The following is a 16803-nucleotide window of genomic DNA, read 5'->3' as shown; positions in this document are numbered from 1 at the left end:
AAATATAAATAGTAAGACAGCAGGAATGAATAACAAACAGGAGAAATATGTACAAAAATAAGAGTAAGGTACAGATTAGATAACAAGTTGGAAGTAGTGCAAAGAAAAAGATTTGGTCTGAATACTGTCTGTGTATGAGTGGCCTAAGTGAAGACTGTTACTCAGATTGGTGGGTGAGTAGGCGGGGGCAAGGGTGGGTGTGAGGAGATAGTGTTTGTTTACAGTCCGAATGGCCCAGGGCAAGAAGCTGTTTGTGAGTCTGGAGGTGTAGGACCTGATTGACCAGAGGGCAGCGGATCAAACAGGTGGTGGGTGGGGTGCAAGGGTTGACGTGTGATAGCCCTGGTTTTCCTGAGACAGGAGGATCTGGCAATGGCCTCCATTTTTGGGCAGTGTTAATTACAGTTCTGGCCTTCCTGTTCTCAGTTGTGGTCCCTATGTACCAAACACCCGGGCAGTAGGAGAGCATGCTGAGGAGCAGTGGATGGCCAGCAGCAGCTTCTGGTCCAGGTTGTTCTTCCTCAGGACACGGAGGAAGTGCAGCTGCTGCTGGGGCTTCTTTTCCAGGGCATTGGTGTTGTGGGTCCAGGTGAGTAAAATGGATTTATTCTGTTTATAGGAATGCTATAGTCAGCCATCAGCTACATAATGGTGATTTTGAAAGACTTTGTCATTTGCACATTTCAAAGCTGGCTGGTAAATTATAAGGCAAGGAAATACCTTTGTGTTGGATAATAAGGATTGATGTACTTCCTTTTTTTGAGAAGAAAGCCTAAATAAGCAATGGTGGGTTGCTCTTTTTACTGGCAAGAGAAGTTACTACTTCCCTAATATAATAAAAGATCATTTAGTAAAAAACGAGCCTCTGTTGCTTTGTTTGTATGTATGTGTGTGTATGTAACATAATAAAGTCAGAACATTTCACACAAATTACAGGCCTTCTAAATATAACCCTGCTACCACAAATACAAATACACAAATGTCAAAAAAGATATGGTGGTACTTTATAACATAGCTTGCAATGTAAAGTGTAATTTCCTAATGTGTAGCATGTTTTTTGATTTCAGATTGCAATTTTCCCCACTCAAAATGACCAGTTTAGCTAGATTGTCTTCTTAGGTAGCATCCTCTTTTTTCCTGCCATGCACCATCAATGTTAATAATAATATTTAGTAAGATTAATACAACTACTGCACATGTGCATTCAAAATGACAACCCTAGGTGAACCACGGGAATTGATGTATGATAATAAACTGATTGCATAAAACCTTTTAAAAAAGTTATGACATGAATACTGCTGCATCACAATCCTGCTGTATTCATGTATTTACCAATATGTTGCAGAGGTATTTTTTACAGTTTTGTTTTTTTTTAATGTATTTTGGCCACTGAGGATCAGTATTTCTTGATTTTTATGCAGTAACATCACAGTTTTACACAGGTTGTGGTTTGGTGATGCCATGGAAGTGCACATTGAGTGGGATTCTCTTCAGCCCTGATCCTCCTTAACCCCAGAAGCTGCTCTGAAACTTCATTAGAGGAGGACATGATCCCCTTTTCTGTCATTTCACCTGTTTAAATTCAGGAACACTTTGAAAATGGAAAGAACTAAAGAAATTCCAAACTCTTAAAAGTCCCAGATGCATTTTCCAGCATCAGTTTAATATGATGGACACTTTTATGAGGAGTTCACAGCTGTTTGTGAAGCTTGGTAAAATATACCCTATTGTTTTGTGATAGCCTTATTTGTGTCATTTTAATTTAGGATATATTTCAATATGATATCAATAGATTTGATAGTACTGTAAATTGAAAGTTCCCTTTGGCTTCATGTGCTCAGAGTGTCTCATTCTCTTACTCCTCCTGCTTAAGACTCTGGTCCTAGGTGTGAATATTATTGTTGCATGTTCGGATATCCTCTTCTTCAAGACCCAGATAATGATTCTAGGTGTAAATCCCAACAAGCTTTGCCCAGGTTATCTAAAAGGAGAGGCACTCAGCGAGCGAATATCAGATCGAAATAAATCTGTGAAAACACAAGGAGGAAACACTTCATCTCAGGCTCATGTGACAATCACAGCCGCAGAGGAAATTTATTCTTGTAAAAACACTGATAAACTTCAAAGCTTTATTCCTTTTTAGATCATAACCAGCAGGAGTAGAGGCAGACACACACAGGATTATTTATTGACTGATTTTTATTCACTTATGATGATGAAGATTATTATATATTATTACTCTTCATTTCAAAGGTAAGGAAAGGACAAAGAAGAAGAGATAGAGGGATAATGAAGGTAGTAAGAGAGTAAGAGAAGGTGAAGTGGAGGGCCAGGGGAGAGAAGGTGGTAGAGGGAGGATGGAGAAGGGAGGATGAAAGGGGGGAGAAACAGGAAGTGGATTAAAGGTGGAGTGGTGAAGGTAGAGAAGATAAAGGGAAAGTGGAAAAAGGGGAGAGGAAGAGGAAGAGGAAGCTATCGCTCTCCCTGAGTTGAACCATCAGTATCCTGTAAGTTTGTGTAACTAGTAGATGTTTTTTCTTTTGGAAGCAGCTCTTGTTCTTGACTTTCTTGTCCTGCTCGTTTGTCTTCTTTTTCACCTGCTTCTTCTTCTTCTTCCCCCATCCTTCTGTGACAGTTCAGTGTCTACCATCTGTCTTTATCCCCATCATGTCAATCGTCTCATCTTTGAGTGCTTTACTGACCTTTAACAATTAATTTTCCAGTCCCCTTGTCTTCTCTTCCAGTGCTTTCTGGACTTCCAACAATTCCTTCTTTGCATTTTGAATTTCTTTTTTTGCCTCTTGCGTTGCCCTTTTCTCTTCCTTTAGCACTCTCTGGACTTCCAACAAGTCTTTACGTTTTCAAGTTTCTTCTCTGTTTTGTGCATTTTTGCTTTTTCTCCTCTTTCAGTGATTTTCAGGTTTGTTCTTAATCCTCAGCTTATCCAACTCCTCTTTGTAGGATGCTGTGACTTTGCTGAGTTTGTCACCTTGTTCTCCTCCAGGTTACTGGTTGGTCTTTTGGCCTGCAGACTTTAATGGTCTGTGCTGCTCTTTGTGCATGCTATCTAGAGAAGTTCAGAGCAACAGATGGGGTTTCTGGTTTTAGTCTCTGTTGAGATGCTGGTACTCCTCTCTCCGAGATGATTGCAAACAGTCTTGGACAAAAATAGAAGCATAATAACCAAACACAAGAGAAAAACATAAAATTGTTGGAATAGTGGATACAGAGGAAAACTGAAGTTACTGAGGTAACTGTAGTTCTGTGGATTCCTGGATGACTGCCAGTGAAAGTAAACAAAGTGGATGTGTGTTCTCACGCGCTATGCAGGTTGAGATCTCATAAACAAAGTCACGTGTATGACATGTGGACTACCTTTGCTCATATGCTGTAATGCTTTGAATTCTGACTGTAAAGGCCTTTACGCACTGCAAGTGTAAAATCTGTGCAAAAATTTCATGTGTTAAAAATATGTTTTGGACTCATGTATTCTTATATATTCTCATGTATTCTTAATGCAGCCATTCACCCCGACCAAGTAATTTCACTAGACAAATCTGCAGCATTAAAATAATACTATTTTTACCTTAGACACTGCTCTGGGTCATTTGGCTCTATGCAATGATTTCTCTGCTTCCTCAGATGTGTTGCCCACTCTGCCAGCAAGACCTCAAACTGATGCCGGATGTCAGTGATACAGCTTCAACTCCTGGATCAAACCATGAAATTCTCTCTGCTGCTGTCTTCTTTGACAACTGGATGAACCCAGAATCTCAGTTTTTTCCTTTTCTTGTTTGGAAACGAGAAAAGTGCTCATCAGCACTTGATGTCAACTTCATTTTTTTCACAGTGAGTTTTTGAGGATACATTTTCTGCAGAAACACAGCACGTTTGGTGCATGTGTGTAATAAATTTGCATCCAAACAAAACTAGACTACTAAACTAGACAACATATATACATTCCACCACTCAGTGCTCTCAGAATATTAGCAGAGGTTCCTCTTAACAATCTCTGTTCAAACACAGCTAGCTATTCGAAGATAATCATTTGAATTAAGTGTTTTGGAGCAGGGAAGCACCTAAAAATCTGAAACAAGCAGCCCCAAAGACCATAATTTAGGATTAATACCCTAAGGAGAGTGGTCTAACTACATAATATTGCCCTGAGGCAAGCGCTATTTTGTCTAGGATTATGCTTTCCACATCGAGGAACCTGCTAGGGACCGAGTAAATTTCATCATCAGACGGTGAGCATGTGGCTCCCTGCAGGTCTATATGTATATATATTTAGAAAATATATTTATTTCAACTTTAACACGTAAAAAAAAAACGATATTAGCATTAGCATTTGCAGCACCTGAAAGCACCCTGCAGGTCAACTGTCAAACTCTCTTCTTCTCCTCTTCATTTTACGCAACATTAATGTGTCTTGTGGCATTAAATAAAAATAAATAATAATATTTTTTAAGGGACACTAACCAGAAATTTGGTTTGCTGCCTGAGGGCTACACCATACCACAGAAGGATAACACATTAGCGGATAGCACGGCTACAAGGTTAGCTAGCCGCTGGCTTCGCTAACTAGCAAAACGCAGTTACTCTTCACATACAGGAGCCTAAACCTTCTTTTAACCTGCTGCCTCACTGCAGTTCCCCAACCAGCATCATTAGTTATAACCGAATGTGATTTTTAACACATGGACTCCATTTAACTTTTCCTACAGCAGCATACAGAAGAGGCTGGACATATTTTTTTTCCCTCTCTGACAGGAACTGTGGATTGACTGAACAGCCTCAAATTAATTTGCTAGTTTTGAGCAAAATTACTGATATTATTATATTTATATATTGGTATTATTTTAAGTAGTTTATATACAGGTAAGATTCTGGTTTATATTTTTGTTTTCTTTAATATTTTGACAGAAAGTAATATTTTATTCTCTGTTGTTTCTTTTTAAAAAACAACAAACAAGCAAGCAATGTCTGTAATTTTGTTTTTTATTGTTTTGTCACCCTCTGGTGGCTGAAAAGACCTTTATTCTGTATGTTGTGTTTGTAGGAATGCTATTGTCAGCCATCAGCTGCATAATGGTGATTTAGAACATTTATATTCAAAATTTGTGATGAGAAGTAACTTTTAGTAGGATAATGAGGATTAATGTACTTCCTTTTAGAGAAAGAAAGATAAAGGGTGAGGTCATGGTGGGTTGTTCTTTTTACTGGCAAGAGAAGTTTAAAGAAAGAAAAAAAACAAACTTCCCTAGTATGAAAAAAGATAATTTCGTGGTGAGTTGCACATCTGTACTTCAGAAGCATCTCTATCTGATGTGTTTAGCGTTTATATGATGAAGTCACTGATAGTGACATTTAAGTTAGAGCATTGAAAATAGAGGCCTTCTGAATATAACCCTCCTACCACCAGCAGCAGCAGTATGCTTCTTACTTTTACGCTATCAGCAGTATTTTCACCACTACCAGTTCTTCTTCACATTTTCTGTGCAGAAGTACATGACACTACCATACAAATTTAAAGCCTAAGCTAGTGTGTAATGACATTTATGTATTTATATGCAAATACACAAAAACTAAATTAGAAGATATGATGGCACTTGCCAGCCTGCAACTTAATCTGCAGTTTCCTAATACTTAGCATGTTATTCTACTGAATACAGGTTTGCCTACATAAAATTACTCACCAGTTTCTGATAAAACTTAAAATGTAGATACAGTAAGAAAAAAGGAGACGCAGTTAAGAAAGGAAGAAACAAATTATGATGTAAGTATTTAAGATGATGAGCTATATGGAGTATTTTAAAAGAAAGGACACTATACATTCCACTTACTATATATTAACTAAGTATTATGAAGACGCAGTAAGGAAAATGATGGCCTGAATTCAGAGGAATTACGTAATGAACCAAGGGAAATTACCACACAAGTAACAGGAAACGGTAACTGTTGCATGTTTTGCAACAACAACAACAAAACCCTCAATATAAAACATTTTTTTAAAGCAATAATCCCAGCATTAAAATTAAAGACAAGACATACAATGCATATGACTACATAACAGATCCCTTTCTATATGCAGTTTGATATTCCATTTAGGTTCAGAGGACTGGGCAAGCAGAATCTTGTTTCGATGTGCTCTGGCACACTTGAAATTTACCACCATGCCACTGAGCACCTTTAAGGAGTGTGTCAGGTTATTTAGACATTTATAGATGTTATTATTTATTAATACTAGAACTTTATTGGTCTTGTCAACTATAACAAACATGCACAACTTGCATAAATGCTTGAAAACATTGCTACACCCAGTTTTCAGTGCTCTTACAAGTGTGTGAATTAGCTTTTGTGACCTTTCCTACCACGAGCAACCTAAGACCCAAGATAGTTTGCATTTAAAACCTGTTCAGAACTAAATGTAAACAGCTTTCTAGGCCTGGATAGAAAAGCAAACAGAGAAATAATAGCTGTTGTAGCCATTCTACTAGTAATCACCACCAAGATTTTTCTCGAAGCTCACATGTAAATGAGGTTCTTTTAATTTATCGTTAAGCCTCAAGTAGGGCAGGAGTTTAGTGTTTTCATTGGTTCCCTGAAAACCACGATGTCTTTCAGTGGAGCTCAGAAACCTCAGCCACATGAGGAAACTGACAAATCAACAGAAAAAAACCCAAATCACTACTGCAGGTCTTATAATAGAATGTGACATAGCGACATAATGTATGTCACCAGTCAGCGAGTCTAAATCCTCATATCTGTCAGATCTTGTCTGACAGTGTTTTTCTCTTCATTAACTCCCCCTCAGGCCAAGAGCTCCATCCAGTACATACATAACTCTCTCTCTCTCTCTCTCTCTCTCTCTCTGCGCTCTTTCTCTCTCTCTTAGTGTCAGTGTGATCAATTTCTTTACTTCCTCCTTTTTGGAGTGGCTGAGCTGAATACCAGAACAGGATATGCTTTACTCTCAGTTTCACGGCAGCAGCAACAGCAGCAGCAGCAGCGGCAGGAGCAGCCGTGAGGACGACACACTGCAGCCAAGATGAGTGCTGGGGATGTGGTCTGTAAAGGCTGGCTCATTAAATCCCCTCCGGAGAAGAAACTGAAGAGATTTGTGAGTAGGAGCACACATCGGACACTTGTCTGTGTCCTCTGCCAGGAGGACGAATGCCAGGCTGTGGTGCTGAGCCTTGTGTTTATGCGTGTGTTTGTGTGTATGTGTGTTTATGTGTGTGTGCAGCGATACAGAATGAAGATTTAGAGATACACTGACTTGTATGTTTGCCTTGTCTCAGTCTCCTTTATATCACCTTCCTCATCTCTGGTACAGGTTGCTTTACTTTTGCGTGTTGGTGTAGTTATAGCAGTCATGTGCTTTAACAACAATACCCCACTCACTGCAGATGTGCTTCAGACACATTCGGACGTGACTCCTTGCAGCGAGTATATGTAATAGCTTACATAAACAGCATCCAGCCTTGACTGTTTTGTGGTTGTGGGGGTCATGTGATAGTATCAGGATGGCCACTTGCTCTGCGCTCTGTGCGTCTGTGTGTTGTGAAACATGGGAAGTAATGTCAGGGGCAGTCAGACACTTAAGCGACAAGCAGAAATAGTCCAGCTCGATGATGGCTGTATGCACTTCCTCTGTACGAATAGAGGAGGTGGAGGGCCATTTGTCAACAGCGATGTAAGGAAAGGGTGTGTGTATTGGGTTTTTTGCGGTGGGGGTGGGGTGGGGTGGGGGGGAGGTTGCATGCGTGTATGTGTGTTGACAGCGTTGGGATGGGAAATAGAAACTTATTTTAGCATGACATGCAAATCCAGCTGATGATGTTTTGTTTTTTTAGACAGTTGTATAGACTGGTACACTCACTGTTTGCCTTATTCAAAATATCAGGCTCTGGTCTTGCCTGTATGAAAATTTGTAATTATCTGGGTCAAATTTATCTTTGTAAATGACATCCCGACAAGACTGAAGGAGCAAGGGGCTGTGGTGGTGAACAAATGTGTTGGTTTGATTGTGCTGCTAGAGATACACTTCGCTGGAAGGAGCTCTGTCAACATTGTGTTTCCACTTTCTGGAAATGCAGTTTGCAGTCCATCAGTGTGCGTGATGAAGTGGAGCAGGAGTCTGTATTTTGTTTACTCAGATATACACATGCAGCGCTATCAGATGTTTGTCACATTGCTGCTATCACAGTGTCTGATTTCAGGATTTCACACTTTGTTTTCCTTTAAATAAAGAAAACTTAAAATATTGATATACTACAAAGTAAAAAATACCAGAAATCTCACTTGTCTTCATGTTAAATGTGTAAACTTCTTGGCTGAATACACTTTGACCTGTCACAAACAGATACAGGGGTGTAAAGAATGTAATTAAAAATGGCTGAATTCCATTTAGCTCCTAGAGTCTTTGAGTTCTGGCTTTGGTGGAACAGCCAGAGCCAGAACCACTAATTTTTGATTATGGTTTGGGGCTTTCTGTTTTGGGAGTCACAAAATAATCGCGACAAATAATCTCAACAAGGACAAGTTACTCATTTGTCACCACTGCTGACCAACCGTTACCCATGTGACCAGAGTTTCGAACTAACCTCACGTGACAGAAGATAAGGAAGCTGCATCTGATGTGGTTGAAACTTTAAAAACACAGAAAACAAGCTTGTTTGTGAGTTTCAGATCAGTGTCGGACTTGCAATGTTTTTCGTTTTTTTTTTCTTTCTTCAAATTAAACACACATACAGTATCTACAATCTGGAGATAAACTATAGGCCTTAGCCTATGGTAATTTAAAGAAAAGCAAGGAGGTCCATGTTTAATTAGGGGGTGAAACCTTCTGATTTCATCAGAATATACAGAATCTATTGATTGGCTTCTACACTCACCATCTGCTTCCATTAGATGAACCTGGATACACAAACCAACTCCTTTTTAGGAGTGCGAAACTTTTCATTTTCAGAACATCTACAGGATCAAAATTGCCATCTGCCTAGTTACGGTTTCCTCTTAAGCTTAGTAGTGTTTTTTAGGCAATAAGTGTGTGTGTGTCTAACCATTTCCTGGAATGAACACATAAATCACCAACTGACTTGTTGCAGGAGAGCATTTGTTACACACAGAAAGAAATGTTACATGCTTTCATGCCTTGAAGAGAATCAGAAGAGACTCAGCCACAACAACGAAGCCACAAAAACCAAGAGTGAAAACGATAACATCTGCACACACACACCTTTATTATTATCCTTTATTAATGTGATTCTTATTAATTATTATTATTGAACTGTAACAGCTTCATGGCTAGGATGAAACTTGGTTGGAGTAGAGGGCTTAGGCGGTGCTCATTGTGAGTAGCTATAAATACCTTTTAGTGCAGTTTCAGTGTTAGGTTTTCAGTTAGTTTTCAGCACAAAGAAGTGACCAGGCTCTTTATAAATACCTCTTTCATTCTGTTAGACATTTTCTGCTAAATACAGTGAACTTCCTCTTCTCTGCACTTCTGGGAAATTTGAGTTGAGGTTCCGCTTACTGACCATAACAAAGGCAAAGAAACTTAGTTAGCTGGTTGCTGTTAGCAGGGCCATGATCAAATTCTCGTGATTAACAAAGTTGGCCGGAAAGGCTGATGCTACAGTTTGAATTATGAAGCACTGTATTTAAAGTGAGTCATAACATTGGGTGAAATTTACATTCAAGAGCAAGGCCATTAAAACCTTCTTTACTTCTTGCACCTGCAGGCATGGAGGAAACGTTGGTTTGTGCTTCGAAGAGGTCGCATGAGCGGTGATCCAGATGTGCTGGAATACTATCAGAGCAATAACTCCAAAAAGCCAATCCGCACCATTGACCTGAAAGAGTGCGTGGTGGAAATGCTGGAAGGGCAACTGCGGATAAAGAGGGACTTTCACGGCAAGCACCTCTTCGTGGTGAAGACCTCATCTCGTGTTTTCTACCTGGTGGCCAAAACCGAGGAGGAGATGAACAGCTGGATCAGCAGCATCAGTCAGATTTGCCAGTTTGGGAGCCTGGAGGACGCAGGTAAACATGCCGAAAGACACTGCTGCACTGAAGTAATTGTGTAGACTCCCTCTGCTGGTCCAAAACAGATTGGTGTCACCACTCAGGAAGTGGGGAGTTTTATGAGGTCAGAACAAACTGTTTGTTTGCAGCTTCATGATTTTCGTTAAAGGGTTTCCCATGCTAACTGAGGCATCAAGTGTAAGGCTGCCCTTTACTGACAACTGTAAAAAAACAAAACTGCAAATCTGCAATAAATTCTTCAGGTTGACAATCAGGTTACTCTCAACCATGCTGTTTGTACAAGATTTATTTCCCTGTTCCCTTTAACATTTAAAAAAAACATTTTAAACATACCCAAGAAAGGCAGATTTTAGATCTAAATTTATAGTGAATTGTACTTCTGAAGTACCATTAAGGTTGGATTGGTGGCTTTGAAAGCATTGGATAAGCTTGAAAGTCTTCAAAATGAGAAACTTTACGAACACAGCAAGGGTAGCACCATACTGTGGTTATCACAGGCTGGTTGTATGACCTTATAAATTTGAACTTCAGAAACATTTTCACAATCTTCTCACTGCATGTGGTTAGCACCATTTCATACCTGGACTTGTTTCCACTTCAGCAGCAGCAGCAACAACAACAACAACAAGGAAACATTGCTGTATTTTTCCCCTTTTATCATTTGAAATATGTAAATATTTTGACTACAGTTTGTCTACACACACACACACACACACACACACCCGCGCAATGGAAATGAATTCAAATAAAAGTTCTGGTGAAGCTGTGTACACGGTTTAGATAAAGCCTGACCCCACGCTTTATCAGGAGCCTGGCTGTTGTCCGCATGTGTGTTTCCAGCAGTCATTAGTGTTGCAGTTCTGCATACTCCCTGTCACGCAGCCTAACGCCGCTTCTGGATCTGAGGAGATAAGAGCAGCTCAACGTTACATTCAAATGAGCACATGGCACTTTTGTATCACCTCCATGCTTTGGGGTGTAATTAGATTTTTTGAATCTAACACATCGACACTTTACCATCATCGCGCTGCTGATTCGGCCTTTGCTTCAAGTGTCATTTTTGAGGAGGAGACTTCAGCGTGCGTCTGTTCAAAAGCTGTCATCTGCATGAAGGAGATAGAGCAACGGCACAACTTTTGCCAATATGCCACAAGCTTGTAAATCAAAAAAATGGAGTTGTGAGTTGTGGCGCACAATTACTGTTGCACAAAGATTTTTACTGAGAATTCTGGACGGCAGCAGTAGACCTTAGATCTCGAGAGCTCTTTGCAGCGGCTCATAACTTTTGCAAAGGCTTTTAAAAGGTTGCTCTGTGCCCACAGGAGGACACAAATATCTAATAGCAAATATTTCATGAGAACATCCAAAGACTTTTGGATTAGTGCTGCGGGGACAGCCATGACTTGAGGGGGGCCTTGAGTGAAATGGAATGAAACAAATTTCTGAACAAGGGCCAACCTGACTGAAAGAATGAGGGGATATATAAACAGAAGACATGTCTGCTTTCAAGTTTCTTGCAATATAAATACTACTTCATATGTAAATGCAGAATATGAAGAGTGAGTGAAGGCAGGGAACGTTTGCATCTTTTGGCTTTACACTTGCTCACTTACATTATCTGTGTTTCTTTCTGCTTGTTGTCAACAGAGAGCTCAGAGGAAAGCTTTCCTCACACCCCCACCTCCCTTCAGCTGTCACCTGACAGCTCTGATAGAGCATCTGTAGAAAGCCAACAAGATTCCAGCTATCCACCGGACTACCTCTTTCTCTCCCAGTGTGAGACGGGGAGTGTGATCACTAGTCGGTATGTACAGTATGTGCAACCTGTCCCACAAGCTGAAATCATAGCAGTGTGGTGTATGTAACAAATGGGATATTTGCATTTTTTGTCCTTATCTGCAGACACGACAGCTTTTCAAACTCTGAGATCTCTCTGGAGCAGAAGTCATCAGACGATGCTGTCAAGGACATCTGCACTGATTCCTCTTTATCCTCAATCTCCCACACTAGTCCCATCCCATCTCTTTTCCCCCACGGGAGGCTGAGCAACCCTCCGTTCAGCGCTCCATGCACCTCCATAGCTTTGCCCTCATCGTCTTCCTCTCCACTACATCACTGCGCCACAAGTGTCTTCCAGTTCGACAAACCACATTCTCCCGCGATGTTTGAGGCGACGGGTGATAAACTAACACCCCCTCCACTGCCACCCAAGCCTAATCACCTGTCGGAGCACGCAAGTGACGAAGGCCTTCAAAGGACGAGGGCAATGAGTGCGCGCCATTTCACGAGCAATGCTGGATTTTTTCCCCGGAGGACCTCTTTGTCGAGCCTGGACCATTTCAAATTGGGTAAATCCTAATGCACAGTACAGAAGCTGATGAAGATGATCCTGGTTCAGTGAAACATAAACCTGGTGCAAATATGATCAGGATGCTTTTTGATTCATACGCATATCAGCTGATTTTAAAAGAGTTTTTTAAAGAAGTTAAAAGACATAATTCTTTGGTTTATTTGTTTGTTTTTTAGGAAATGCCGAGAGCAAATTTATGCAGATAAGGAGACAAAGTATTAATTTGGTAAGAACAGTGACACACTTTTATTTTTATGCACACTTTTTGTTTATCAAGAAAGTGTTAGATAAGAAAATTGACACCTATTTCATGTCCGTATGATAAACAGGAAGCCTCAGCAAGTTTTAAGTTAACTCAGGTTAGCATGAGCGTGACATAGTCTTTCTTTCAAGTCAAAATTAGCACAGTCATGTGGCGTCTGATTTGTTATCAGGCTTAGTAAGAAAAAAATTATCTAGGTCATCATATGTCAGCAGCAACTTATAGTTATGGCCCGTATTACACATTCAAAGCTACCTACAAATCACATTATTGTAAATTAAATTTCCACTATTACTTGTTTGTTTGCCTTTTTTTTACAATCAGTTTACTTTCAGCCACTATGTTTCTGCCTATATGAAGTCAATGACATCAGCTACCTTTAGATTGGCTGCACGAGTATAGTAGTCTCACTACAAGTTGTTACTAAGCAAATCAAGCTGGCTAAGCTAAGTTAGCTTCATATTTATGACATGATTCTCTTCTAACAAGACAGTGATTGCTAAAATGACAATCCCTCTGTAGGATTCAACTAATGGCAACTCTCCCCTGTAGTATCATTTCTCTATTAATAAAAACATGCAATGAAAATAGTTTGAAAGATGCCCCAAATATGCAACAAGTCTACACAGAGTGGAATTAACAAATGTTCCAGCTGTAATATAATAATATATTTGATGTAGTGCACGTGCCTGATCGTATGATGCTTTATGTTTTTGCAGCCTTGTTTAAATAGCACAAAACTTCAAAACTACCAGGATGAGTCATATGTCCCTATGGCTTCCCCTTCCCCGTCGCCTTCTCCTTCTCTTGCGACCGTGGAGTCTGATGGTTACATCCCCATGAGTCCGAGGACATTAAGCTTCCTCAATACAACCTACAGCATTGAACCCTCTGCATCTTTCAGCCCACTAATGAGTCAACTTAGTGCTATTGCACCACCTCCGATTCACCGGCATCTAAAACCTCGCATAAGGAAAGGTGAGAGTCCAGCCTGAATGTTTGGGAAAGTACTAAATGTTTGTTTCATCTTTGGCTAGATGTTTTCAAGATATTTTTTTTCCATTGAATGTTTTCTGTAAACTTTAATGTGTACAGCTTAATTAAAATTATGCTTTGTGTTCCCTCATAGTCACATATCTATGCAAGGAACATGTCTGACAGATATATAGCACTTGCATCACAAACACTGATCTCCGACATGGCCTTTCTGTGCCACGTTAGAGAATTGCAGCCAATCTGATAACGCTGACCTTTTCTCGCTCCACAGCTCGACCCCCACCTCTTGATCTGAGCGGCCTTTCTACAATCACAGAATGTCCCACGCATCTCCCTTTGAGCAGAGCGCTGATCGACTCATGGTGAGCAGAAAGTCTCTTTGTCTACAAACTTTTCTGTCGAGTTATAGAAACAAGAACAAGCACACAATCGGGTTAATAAAATTGCAGTTAGGGTTTGAGCCTTGTTTTTTAAGAATACATTTGGCTAGGGATGTTTTCTAAACCTCAGGATTCTCTGTATTTTCTCCTTTTTAATTTGAAAGTAAATAAATGTTTCCTTTCCTTTCTTCCCAGCTTTTCAGTGAACCCTTCACCTCTTGAAAGACGACTTGAAAATGGGGAGAAATTAAGAGATGAAGTCACAAGCTCCTCTGCAATGGTAGGATTTCTATTCAGTGGAAACATATGTAGAATTATTTTTTTTTAATATTATTTTTCTAACTTTTCTTAGAGAATGCTTAAAGAAGATTACAAAAAGCACTCAATCTGTCACTGTCTTATTATAGAACTATTTGTGAGTGGGAAAACATGCTCAGAACTCACACAGCTGAAGAATGTGGGAGTGGAAAGTGACTACCAATTTCCAAAATATTCTTCTCAGCTACTTGTAATTGTATATGGTCTGGAAAATGTGCATATTTACTTTATTTTCCCTGAATAAAGCCTTGAAAAAGGCACATTAGTCACGCATTGTGTCTCTAGACGCATATAGCTTCCGACGTGTTCTTAAACTCAATCTGAAAATGAACAGAGGTCACTTTGCTTTTCTTTAGTGACATATTTAATGAAAAGAAGACACTAGTGAAGCTGACCTGCTGTTGACTGATGTTCCTTTAGGATTGTAAATATGTCAGAAATTTTTTCCTGAGAACAGGGACGTTTTTCCGAAGACTTTATGATTTGTTTTTTCTCACAGGAATCGAGGCAGCAGTTCTTTGACGGGCCAGTTCAGCCCTGGGCGAGAAGTTCAAATCTTGACTATTTGTCACTGGATTTCAATTCAGCAACCCCTTCTCCTGTGCTGAAGGTATGCTTTTGTTTGGCTTTATTTTTAACTTTATTTTTTATTTGACAAATGACAACGACTGCACAGCAAGACTTCTACTGTACCCTGTGGAGCATTGATAGTTCAAATGTTTGTGCAGGTGAAGCAGAATTGTATCACTGTTAAAACTGTGACATCACTGTCTGCTTATCTCTACCTCTCGACGTCTAGCAGAAGCCTTTCCTGTCCGATGAGTACAGAGTGGATTACGTGCAGGTGGATGAGAAGAAGACGCAGGCGCTTCAAAACACCAAAATGGAGTGGACAGACGTTCGCCAGTCGAAAACCTGACACTATGAAACGAATTAAGAACACACAGTTTCAAGAAGACCAACAACAGCACGGAGTACATATCGGGGGTGACCAGGTGTACCATTTTATGTCCATAGCAGTTTTTACCCCCCTCCCACACTGCACATATTAAGCTAATGTCTCAAAACCTACACATGAGTCTCACAAGAAAACCAAAGATGAGTATCGAACAGATACAGACTAACAATGACAGGTAACAACAGCCTCAATTGTCACTGGGAAAGAAAAATGTAACCGTAAGAGCTGGAAAAAAAAACTATTAAAAAAACAATTAAAAACAAACTTTATCTTCCATTTATAAGACACAAGGAAAATCTTATCTTCAAATCTTGTAATGTAAAAAAAAGAAAAAAAACCCTTTAACCTGCATTTTTAAAGCCACATTTATTAAAATCACATGCTACCCCTCAGCATTAACTCAGTACAATTATACCTCACTTTTAATTTGTTGACATCTGGTCACTCTTGGATGTGTGTAGATAAAGAAGAATAAAAAGATTGTATAAGCACTTTGGGAAACAGTATTGAAATAAAATTACAAGAGTAATTAAGCAGTAAGACCTTCTTTTGCATAGAGGAAATGCAAAATTGCACTGTTAAAACTAAGTTAAGTCTCCATAGAACTGAACTGTAAATACTGCCTAATCATGCACTATTCACTGATTTTTCTGTAGCATTAAGTTTCACCTGATTTGCAAAAGGGCATCATATTATTTTACTGTATTAAAAAACTGCTGTAAATATATGTATAGAGATGTTACTGAAGAATTATTTTAATGATAAATTGTTGTTTTTAAGATTTCTCTCTGTGTCATTATGTAACGTGAATGAAAATGATCCATTCTGAGCTTTTGCCTTCACCTGAATATTACCCACATCTTAAAGAACCAAAACTAACTTGAAACTTTAAACATTATTGCCATAATACATTTGCTTATACAGGTGAACCATCTTATTTACTGAACATCTGTCCACCTCACTTTACACATCAGTCAGCGAATGTTTTAACCACATGCAAGCAGATAAATGAGACCACTGTTCTATTTCAGCTGTTCTTTCACGCCGGAAAAAAAACACATTATAACCAAACTGTATGCAAAGTTAGATATAGATTTACAGATAGAGACACATATTCTGGAATAAATGTGTATTTTGGAGATACAAATATCGAATCACAGCTTTCCTATCGCATATTTCATTACAAAAATAAAAATGTGGGATTTATTTTTAATGAAATGTGCAACAATTTCATTTGAGAAATACGTGTAGATTTTACTCATCGATTTTACTACGCCCTGCGATACACACGTGTGTCGTCACTAATATGCGCCGAAGGAGATTTGGGAAAATTACCCAACAAGTCGGGAGAGGAAGTCATCATCCAGCATTTAAATGCAGTTTGTTTGTTTTTTTTGAAGGGGCGAACATCTTAAGTGAATGCAGCATGTGGCTAAACTAGACACGGTAATCTCATCGCGGGTCGGCTACTCTGCGTGTATTTCCAGTA

At 39.4% G+C, this 16803-nt stretch overlaps 2 protein-coding genes and 2 long non-coding RNA genes across 7 annotated transcripts in view; 2 read left to right on the top strand and 2 right to left on the bottom strand.

Moving 5' to 3' along the window:
- Nucleotides 1-2181: 2181 nt before the first annotated feature.
- Nucleotides 2182-4845, bottom strand: LOC102079531 (uncharacterized). Its single transcript, XR_267340.4, has 3 exons — nucleotides 4480-4845; nucleotides 3587-3789; nucleotides 2182-3157 (listed from the first exon to the last, which is right to left on the bottom strand). It is a non-coding gene; the product is annotated as an uncharacterized LOC102079531 (long non-coding RNA).
- A 2051-nt stretch (nucleotides 4846-6896) lies between these two features.
- On the top strand, nucleotides 6897-16099 carry gab3 (GRB2 associated binding protein 3). 2 transcript variants are annotated; one of them, XM_013264656.3, is made up of 10 exons: nucleotides 6897-7120; nucleotides 9747-10047; nucleotides 11698-11854; nucleotides 11953-12398; nucleotides 12577-12626; nucleotides 13382-13640; nucleotides 13930-14020; nucleotides 14234-14318; nucleotides 14856-14966; nucleotides 15156-16099. In XM_013264656.3, exons 1-10 carry the CDS (start codon nucleotides 7049-7051, stop codon nucleotides 15273-15275), a joined length of 1692 nt encoding a protein of 563 aa, XP_013120110.1. In that variant the 5' UTR covers nucleotides 6897-7048; the 3' UTR covers nucleotides 15276-16099. The 2 variants fall into 2 exon arrangements, with proteins under 2 accessions (XP_013120110.1, XP_013120111.1); XM_013264657.3 differs by having other exon boundaries at nucleotides 6901-7120; nucleotides 15159-16099.
- Nucleotides 10055-16803, bottom strand: part of LOC102079599 (uncharacterized) — a 45441-nt gene continuing 38692 nt past the window's right edge. For all 3 annotated transcript variants that reach the window (XR_003221944.1, XR_003221943.1, XR_003221942.1), the window contains 2 exons: nucleotides 11068-11153; nucleotides 10055-10951 (listed from right to left, as the gene is read on the bottom strand). This is a non-coding gene — a long non-coding RNA (uncharacterized LOC102079599). The remainder of the gene's footprint in view (nucleotides 10952-11067; nucleotides 11154-16803) is intronic.
- Nucleotides 16580-16803, top strand: part of LOC102079444 (APC membrane recruitment protein 1) — an 11131-nt gene continuing 10907 nt past the window's right edge. Inside the window, exon 1 of the mRNA XM_005460891.4 lies at nucleotides 16580-16803. This exon is cut by the window's right edge and continues 299 nt beyond it. The gene's annotated coding sequence lies outside the window, so the exon portion shown is untranslated.

The sequence above is a fragment of the Oreochromis niloticus genome, linkage group LG10 (assembly GCF_001858045.2).
Source record: "Oreochromis niloticus isolate F11D_XX linkage group LG10, O_niloticus_UMD_NMBU, whole genome shotgun sequence".
Classification (NCBI taxonomy): Eukaryota; Metazoa; Chordata; class Actinopteri; order Cichliformes; family Cichlidae; genus Oreochromis; species Oreochromis niloticus.
The sequence above is the reverse complement of the archived record's forward strand: the minus strand, read 5'-3'. Positions and strand labels throughout refer to the sequence as shown.